Consider the following 9,755-nt stretch of genomic DNA (forward strand, 5'->3'; position numbering starts at 1 on the left):
GGAAATACATAAATTTAATACTTTTAACTGATGACATTTTCTTTGATCATACTGTGAATGTGAATACACAAATGAAAATCAAAAAAGGAAGTGAAAGTGTATTAAAACAATTAGAAAATGAAAATTACCATGTTCCCTATTTAATGGCCTTGCTTAGAAAGAGTGGCATCAGAGAACCTACCTCAAGGTTCCAGCAGACACCACCTCAGCCAGCCCAGCAGCAGCCTCATATTCCCCATGGCCTTTGTGCTCTCTCTACTCATGGCCCTGGTGCTGGTCAGCTATGGCCCGGGAGGATCCCTGGGCTGTGACCTGTCTCAGAACCACGTGCTGGTTAGCAGGAAGAACCTCAGGCTCCTGGGCCAAATGAGGAGACTCTCCCCTCGCTTCTGTCTGCAGGACAGAAAAGACTTCGCTTTCCCCCAGGAGATGGTGGAGGGAGGCCAGCTTCAGGAGGCCCAGGCCTTTTCTGTGCTCCACGAGATGCTCCAGCAGACCTTCAACCTCTTCCACACAGAGCGCTCCTCTGCTGCCTGGGACACCACCCTCCTGGAGCAGCTCCGCAGTGGACTCCATCAGCAGCTGGACGACCTGGACGCCTGCCTGGGCCCGGTGGCAGGAGAGGAAGACTCTGCCCTGGGAAGGATGGGCCCCACACTGGCCATGAAGAGGTACTTCCAGGGCATCCATGTCTACCTGCAAGAGAAGGAATACAGCGACTGTGCCTGGGAAATCATCATAGTGGAAATCATGAGATCCTTGTCTTCATCAACCAGCTTGCAAGAAAGGTTAAGAATGATGGACGCAGACTTGAACTCACCTTGACATGACTCTCACTGACTAAGACGCCACATCACCCTTGCATGTCCCCTGAGGTCATTTCAGAAGACTCTGATTTCTGCTTTAGCCACAATGTTTCCTGAATTCAATCAATAGTACTTTCTCAGTAGCAATAAGCAAGTAGATATAAAATGTATTCAACTGCACGGGGATGACTTCCCTGATGTTATTTATGTTTATTTATGTATTTATTTTCTTTTATCTCATCATATTTATATTTTCATGTAAAAATGTTTTTCTGCATTGTAATAAAATTTAGAAAATATGTTCATTTCCTTAATCTTCTAATTTGTTTTATTTATTAAGTTTTTATAAAAGTAAATTTCCTTTTTCATTATGAAGAAGTAAATCCTTATTTTGTCTACATAAACCTATCATGGAATAGCATTTGTCCATTTATACTACAGAATAGTCATATCACTTTTCAGGAAATTATTGTCAAAAGGTAGAATTCCTGGAATTCCCTGGCAGTCCAGTGGATAGGACTCCATGCTTCCAGTGTGACAAGCTCAGGTGCCATGGATACCTGGTCAGGGAACTAAGATCCTGCAGGCTGTGGAGAGCAGCCTCCTTCACCCAAAAAAAAAAACAGGTAGAAAGGAGTCTCTGAAACGGTGGTAAATGATTAGTCCTCAATTCACAAGTATAAGTAGTTTATACCCAATCAGCAAAGAATGCCTGGTGTCAGTATGTGGGGGGAGGACTCCCCTCCTCCAGGGAAGCTGCAAACATGTGGTGCTGAGTGGATGATCCTGATACCTGTTACTCTTCCTCCCACCTTCTCCTCAGTCCTGCTTTACTGAACAATCCACTCCCTTACACTATATCTTCACTGCCTCCAACACAGGAGCTCTGTTCTGTGGTGGTTTCTGGCTTCAAAGTTTCTCTGAGTGGAAATCACTGGAAGAGGGCACAAGTGAAAGGAGAGTTCTAGAAGCTTCAAAACCTTTGAATTGCAGCTCTGCTATTTAAAAGCAGTGTGACCCTGAAAAATATCATAAACAGTAAGGAGATGGATATGGCAACCCACTCCAGTGTTCTTTCTTGAAAATCCCATGGACAGAGGAAACTGGTGGGCTACAGTCCATGGGTCACAGGAGTTGGACATGACTGAACCAACTTAGCATGCATGCAGGCATGCATTCTATCTTGATCTTCTTCTCAAATATGGGGAAAATAATGGTAGTTTTTCATCGGAATACCATTTGGATCAATGAGTCCATATTACAAGAAGCATAAAAGTGTGCTTGGTCAAATAATCAGGACAGTGAGTCCCAGAGTAGCACAGGGAGCAGGCAGGACAGCTGGCCTGAGGCAGGGACTGAAAGGCAGCACTGGAAAGATGCTAGGTCTTTGGTAAAAATATTTAACTTGGGTGCTAGTTTCACAGTATATTCAGTGTGTGAATTCTCCTGTGCTCAAGGCTGAAGACAATTCCAATTTCTGTGTTTCAGACTTCTAGAAGTATTCTTAGGAAGTCACAGAAATTCTTTGAGAAAGAAGGATTAGTAGAAAATGCTTTCATCTACTATAAAAATGAATAATAGGGAAATCATAGAGATCTCATAGGACTGCAGAATATCACACACATTACTCATTAATAATGTTTCTTGTTCTTTAGTATGAGTAGTCCTGTGCTACTTTTTAACATATTTCTAAAATTACCTTCTCAACTCGCTGTTGGGTTTCAGTCTTTCAGCAGCAAAGCAGAGGCAGGAAGAAAAGAGCAAGGGTCATGCAGGGTGAGGCTCTGCTCTCCAGCCCTGGGCCGTCCTGGGTTTGATCCCAGTTGTTTTCCGTGGAGACTTCAGTCCCTAAGTGCCGGCAGTGTCACCTCCTAGAGCCGGTCCTTCTCAGAAATCAGTGCCTTTGAGGAGAGACTGCTACAAGTGTACACAGGTGTCATACCCAAGTGACAGTCTTTCTCTGAACAAGGGGCCATGAAGTCAATTTTATTGGTCAAAATACATAAACCTTGTGCATGCATACTGCCAACTGTCCATGATAACAGTGGCTACATGAATCCACATTCAAGACCATATAAGCTCTATATGTTCTCACACATTAACCAAAACAGGATCTTATCATCTTTTTACTTTTTGCCAATCTGACTGGTGACACATAGCATCTAGCAGCAACCATTAGTTTTCCTTTTCCTAATTGATGGCGGTTGTTATCAGTCATACTCGTCAGGAAAACAGAAAATTCCTTCCAGCCTTCTAGTCCACCCTGGGAACTGGTATGGGAAAGGAAACCAATCCGCAGGCAAAGGAGAAATGTACTGGAAGGAACTAGAGCCCCAGCATCACAGAGTAGGGTTGAGGAGAAGAGCTGTGGAGCTGAGACGTTGGTTCTAAGACCGCTGCACTAGGATAGAGGACAGCCTTTCCCCATCACACCCACTGGAAGCGCGGCTTCCCTGGGAATTTCTGATGCACAGACGCACCCGCTGCTCCTGCACTGTGACTTTACTCACGTAAAGAAGGTCATGACTCATTTTCGGTCAAACTCCGTGATCTCCAGCTAGAAGACACACAGATTGCAAGGTCCTCAACCAGATCCCAGGCTCCACACTCACACTGCACTCCTGCCATCTGGCTGTATCCAGTCTGAATTTCATCTGTGACCAAGAAGTTTGTGGTTTTCTTGTGTTCAAAGCCCAGAACTGTCTTCTGTTCAAACTGATGAACTAGGTCATGACCTGCTCTAGTTTTCAGGCCTTTAAAAATCTATCTTGATGATGATATCTTCCAAAGACGCATCCTGGAATTATATACCTAACTGCCTATTTCACAGTTGGTGTCTACTGAGCACACATTTTGGTGAAATCAAAAGCATTTTAATTGCAATTCTTTAAACAACTTATCCATATGAGAAGACATTTGAAAAAAGTTAATGAAACTCTCCAATGAAAAACTGACTAAAAAAAAGCTAAATAGATGACCTTTGGTTAAAAGACATGAGAGGAAAAAAGGATTTTGTAAACTGAGATGAGTTATTCAAAGTAGTTACTGGGTCATAAGTTTGTCAAATATGGCTTTCGATCAGATGAAGAGAAATAGACAAAGAAGTAATATTGAAAACACTACTGATGATTTTGCTTCCATTAAAGCCAGGAACTTAAAGTACTGTTGTGGCATAAGGAAAATATTTGAATTTGATGTGAGTTGAAGACTTATACATTTTAAACATTTTCCAACCAATTAACATTACAGGAGAAATTAACCACTTATATTAATGTTAAATGAAATAATTTTCCCTTTACCTAGGAGCTTCATTTTAAGTCTCAGTTTTGTCCCCAAGTCTTCCCACTGGAGGGTCCCAATATCTAGTAGATTCCCTCCCAGATTGTAGATACCTTTCCCCTTTCCCTGAATTACTCCTTTGCCCCATAAACAAGGGCTTCCCTTGTGGCTCAGCTGGTAAGGATCTGCCCGCAATGAGGGAGACCTGGGTTCAATCCCTGCGTTGGGAAGATCTCCTGGAGAAGGGAAAGGCTACCCACTTCAGTATTCTGGCCTGGAGAATTCCATGGACTGTATAGTCCATGGGGTCGCAATGAGTCACACACGACTGAACGACTTTCACTCACTGCAGAACAATCCTGAATCTGAAAACATACCACAACATGCTGTGATTTCCAGCCGTCAATCGCGGCATAAAAGGGCATTGGTGGAACTGCTCTGGCTAAAATCTTCTCCCAGGAAGGGGAGGATGGACGAAATGGTAGCTTATCTAGAATTTGGAGGTGCAGAAATCAAAGGCTCTGAGCGACGCGGCGCAAAGCTCGCCTGGGCAGTGGGGCCCGAAAAGGAAGTTTCCTCTCTGTTCCCATGGCCCCAAGCTCTCCCTAGGCCCCGGCGGCGCCTCGCTCCGATCGCGGCTCCTGCCCACCGCGACCCGCGAGTTCTCCCCGTGGATCTGATGCCCCAGCTGGCAGCGCTGTACCTGGAGGCGGGTCCCGCTGGGTGGGCGATGCCGGTTTGTCAGTTACTGAGAGATCGGGCGCCCCCTCCCGGCCGCTGGGGCGCAGCAAAAGGTGTTTGCAGGGCTCTGAAGATTAATAGTACAGGACCTGAACTGTTTCACAGAGGCCCAGGTGAAGGGCTGAATTTCTGGACTCCTGGTATCCCTGCTGTTGGCAATGGGGAGGCTCTGCTCCATCCCTCACATTTCACCTGTTAGCATAGGTCGTTTTCTATTCTTTTTGTTATTTCCCAAATTCATATAATTTGGAAGCAAAAGTTTGTTGCTGAACCACGAAAGACACCAGGATTCTTGGCTTCCAGAGAAGAAGAATTCAATCCAGGGCCAGTGACAAGGCTTGATTGCTCAGAACTTTTGTGTAATAAAGTTTTATTAAAGTATAAAAGAGAGAAAGCTTCTGACATAGACATCAGAAGGGGGCAGAAAGAGTGCCCCGTGTTAGTCTTCAGCCGGATGTTATATAGCTACTGCTGCTGCTGGTGCTGCTAAGTCGCTTCAGTCGTGTCCGACTCTGTGTGACCCCAGAGATGGCAGCCCACCTGGCTCCCCGTCTCTGGGATTCTCCAGGCAAGAACACTGGAGTGGGTTGCCTCCAATGCAGAAAAGTGAAAAGTCAAGTGAAGTCGCTGAGTCGTTTCTGACTGTCAGCGACCCCATGGACTGCAGCCTACCAGGCTCCTCCGTCCATGGGATTTTCCAGGCAAGAGTACTGGAGTGGGGTGCCATTGCGTTCTCCTATATAGCTACTAGCCACTAGCAGTCTGCTAATTAGAGAAAGGAAATGTCTCAAAACTCAGAGAATGGCACCAGGCCCCTCACCCAAACATGCATTGAGACAACGTTGGCACCAGGTGAGTCATTCCTGGCCATAAAACGATTGACATGAATCTTGAAGAAAGGCAGATTTTCAAACAAATATACAGTTTCATTAACACAGATTAGGAGAACACTGTATGAGTATAACATACTGGTTTGTCAAGTTGGTTCTGAGCCTTTAGGTGGAACTGACTTAAACACAGAGTCTAGGGTAAATACACAGTACATTAACAGCTTAAGACAAATATTTCCATAAGAAAAATGCATTGGTTAGCTCAAGGTTTGGGAAAAGTTCAGTTCAGGTGGAACCAGGTGTCATTATGGCAACACAGAAGTTTAAGAGAAACCTCTTTTTAAATGTGTATGGAGAAGAGGAACAAATCTAACACTAGTTTGTTTCCTCCTGCCTCTGAAGAGAGAGAAAGACAGTGTCTGACACTTGCAGCCTGTTTCCTCTGTTTGGAAACCCCTGGCCTTCCTGTCTGTTACCCTCTCAAAATCATTAAGTAGTTTTTTTACTTACATTCACGAAGCCATCAGCTTGGTGTTTTCTACAGAGGATTCACTGAAATGTTTGTAATCCAATCTCTTGCTGGGGTCATAACTCATAAGGATCTTGTCCATCATGTACCTCCAATTTATGGTGAGGATTCATTGAACAATCTATATGAATCATCTTTGACAGGTAAATATGATTATTTTATAATTATTAGAATTATTAATTTTGTCAATCACATTTACACTTTCAGTAAGAACTACTAGTTGATAATTTCATTTTGCTTCTTATACAAAATAATCAGACATGTTGTAAATCGCTCAGCTTATCTAGAATTGGAGGTAGATGTGAACTAATGGAAACAAGAGGTTTGTACCATCGAGGTATGAAATAACAAGGGTGCATCTTGTGTTAGAAATAATACAGGAAATTAAGTGACAGCTCAGTACATGCAGTGTGCGCAGGTGTGACGGTCTGGATAAGCAGTTTGGAATCTGATATATTAGGTTTTGAAAACTTGCCGTTTCATTATTAGATTGTTTTATTCAAATAGAGTCTTAGCAGGAGGCTCTTCGAAACAAAGATATTACCTCGGTTTCAACTCTGTTGGAAGGATTGCGTGAGCCCCTCACAAAGGCTAAGGAGTTTGTAGTTGTTGTCACTGTCATTTTTGATAAGCACTGATAGTCTGTGAAATTTGTCTGGCAGGTCCTTGGTAATCATGTCCACAGTAGTCTTGTAACATTTAATTAGTAATCAATTCAGGATGGATGTGCCATAAAAAGTGAGGGCAGCATCAGGGAATGTGTTCTTACTCCTCAATAATATCAAGAATGAAATAGATCCTAATGAATCCTTGCCATAAACACAATACCTTGGTATCTCCTTACTACCATGTTACAGACTGAATGTGTGTGTGTGTGTTCCCCAAATTCATATATTGAAACCGTACCCCTTGACTTCCATGATGGTCCAGTGGCCAGGACTCCATGCTCCCAAAGCAGAGAGCCTGAGCTGGATCTCTAGTCAGGAAACTAGGTTCTGCATGGCAAGCAAGACTTCCCATGGCTTAAGTAAAGATCCTGCACGAAGCAACCAAGATCCAAGATCCAGCATACATTGACTAAGACATGCCGCAGCCAAATAAACACATGAAATAAATATTTTAAAAATTCTTTAAAAGCCTGCAGAAACCCAACCCAATAATGTGATAGTATCAAGAGCTGGAATATTAGGGAGATCATTAGGGTTAGTAATCAATAAAATTCAGTTATTATTTTTAATGTCATAACTACTATTAGCTAGACTATGATTAGGATCTTTTGGAATCATTTACTTCCCTTTCATTCTAGTTGTTTCAAAGCATATTCTCTTTGCCCAAGTGGATTTATCACCTACACAGATGCTCAGCAAGGCTGGTCTCGGCGACCCTGCCAGAGAGGATTAGTGTTGGAGCAACTGGGGCTCTGATTGCCTGTCTCTTGTGAGCTGGTGAGTGTGACTTCTTCCTTCTCCGCTTATACTGACCACATTCTGATTAAAGAAAAGAAAAATTAGGTGGCTGGTCTTACAAACCTGATGGCAGTCAACAGATCAAGGACTTGAGCTTCTGTGAGAAGCAGCCCTTTCCGTAGCCTTTCTGTTGTTCATATTGGCCTCATCGTGTCCCTCTGCCTCAGACGTGTCCCCAGCTGTGCTGCACTGCAGCTTGCTAACTCAGAATACGTCACTGGGTCAGGGGAAAACCACTTCCCTTCTTTCATATTCGTGACGTTGAGACTTACTCTTGTTTTCTTGTTGCCCACAAAAAAACTGGGCAATTTTACTTTCTAGAAAAGTTGCAAACAGAAACAAAAAAATCTAACGTCTTAAAAGTGATAGAGATACAGCCCCTCTGGCTTTCTTTACTTCCCTTTGTTGTTCTCAAGTCATCATGAATTACAACCACAACAGGAGCAATGAGACAAATCTTGTCCAATAAGTCACTCAGTTTAGTTCAGTTCAGTCGCTCAGTCGTGTCTGTCTCTTTTTGCGACCCCATGAACTGCAGCACGCCAGGCCTCCCTGTCCATCACCAACTCCCAGAGCCTACCCAAAATTAGTCACTAAGTGAATATAAAAAGTTATATTCAATATAAAAAGTTATGTTCAATATAAATGAAAAATTACACTCAAGGAAAGAAGTTATTTCTCCTGATCTAGTAGGTTGGGTCTCACTCCCCTGCATTCTCAGAGGAACAGAGACAGAGGAACAGAGATGCCTGGTGGAATCAACTGCCTGAATGAACAACTGTAACTCATTAGATTCTGTGACATAAGCTTCCAATAAGAGACAACACCAATACTGAATCTCCATCCTCCAGCTCAGAAAGTTTGAGCAGAATAAGTGTCAAACAGTTTAAGTAAAAGAGTTGAATAATAAAAACTATACTTAGCAGGGTAGATATTATTTAATCTACTAAAAGCAGAATAATTGCAGTTGGAAATTCCTCCACCAACTTGTACAAATGCATTTTGCTCTCAAGGACTGAGCTTTGCTGACACTTTGGACACCTGGGGAAACAGGTCAAAGAAGAGGAGGTCACCACTGAGAACTAGGGTCCTTCACACAAACACTGCAGGTGAGAGTTGATGGTTCAGGAAGACGATTTATTTTCACAAGTAAATGATCCCTCCACAGAAAGGAGATTTTTGAGTCCTCAGGATGTGGTGAGCCTGCCCTAAGGGAGGAACTCCAGCAGGTGAGCAAGGGGACTCTGTCACTCCAGAGGACAGAGGGTGGCTCCATGTGATCTCTCCTTTGTGAGTGAGGTGCTGCTGGGGAAATACAATTATCCTGGAATTCGAGTCTCCCCACCCATATCATCTGAGAAGAACCAGAATTCTCGGTGGGGGTAATGGCCCGGCCAGCAAAGGACAATAGGTCTCCAGTATGAAAATGGTGGAAAGAAAGCATGATGTCTGTAATAGTCCTGACTTCGTGGTTCCCTGAAGCACAACCACATGCACCTGCAGGAACGTGTTCTAGAAGGAAAAGAAACATGGGAGGAGTTCATGGACTCATAATAAACAGCCTCTTCTCTAAATCAAACACTAAAGAAAACCCATCCTTTGTTTCAAACAGTTTCTTTGCTAGAGTGACCTGGTAAATCCCTGATAAACACAAAGCCTGCCTTCCTAAGTAAAGTAAGAAACAGAAATTGAGCCTAGGATCAGGGCCAAAAATGTGTTCATGGAACAGAGAAGAGCCACATTTACACATGAAAGAGAAAGAGTGATAATGTTTGCACTTAGAAACCTACATCATTTCTGATGTAAGACAAAGAAAGACCTTTCTCATTTTATTGATAAATATCCATTTGGATGGGTACATTCAAAGTTATTGGGAAATAGATAAAATTAATAGTTTAGATTGATGACAATTTCTTTTACCATATTCAGAATACATAACAGAAAACCAAAATAGGAAGTAAAAGTGTATAGAAATGATTAGAAAATGAAAATTACTGTGTTCCCTATTTAATGGCCTTGCTTAGAAAGCATGGCATCAGAGAATCTACCTCAAGGTTCCACCATACGCCGTTTCAGCCAGCCCAGCAGCAGTCTCATCTTCCCC

The 9,755-nt window shown here is 43.0% G+C and overlaps 1 protein-coding gene across 1 annotated transcript; it reads left to right on the forward strand.

Moving 5' to 3' along the window:
- The first annotated feature begins 237 nt into the window (after positions 1 to 237).
- Positions 238 to 825, forward strand: LOC129651514 (interferon omega-1-like). The gene has a single exon (XM_055580206.1). The coding sequence runs from the start codon at positions 238 to 240 to the stop codon at positions 823 to 825; it is 588 nt and encodes a 195-aa protein (XP_055436181.1).
- Positions 826 to 9,755: the final 8,930 nt, after the last annotated feature.

This window comes from Bubalus kerabau, chromosome 4, assembly GCF_029407905.1.
Source record: "Bubalus kerabau isolate K-KA32 ecotype Philippines breed swamp buffalo chromosome 4, PCC_UOA_SB_1v2, whole genome shotgun sequence".
Lineage (NCBI taxonomy): Eukaryota > Metazoa > Chordata > Mammalia > Artiodactyla > Bovidae > Bubalus > Bubalus kerabau.

Excerpts from the sequence above, each read along its gene's own strand:
- LOC129651514 (XM_055580206.1), top strand. The coding sequence starts at position 238 with ATGGCCTTTGTGCTCTCTCTACTCATGGCCCTGGTGCTGGTCAGCTAT.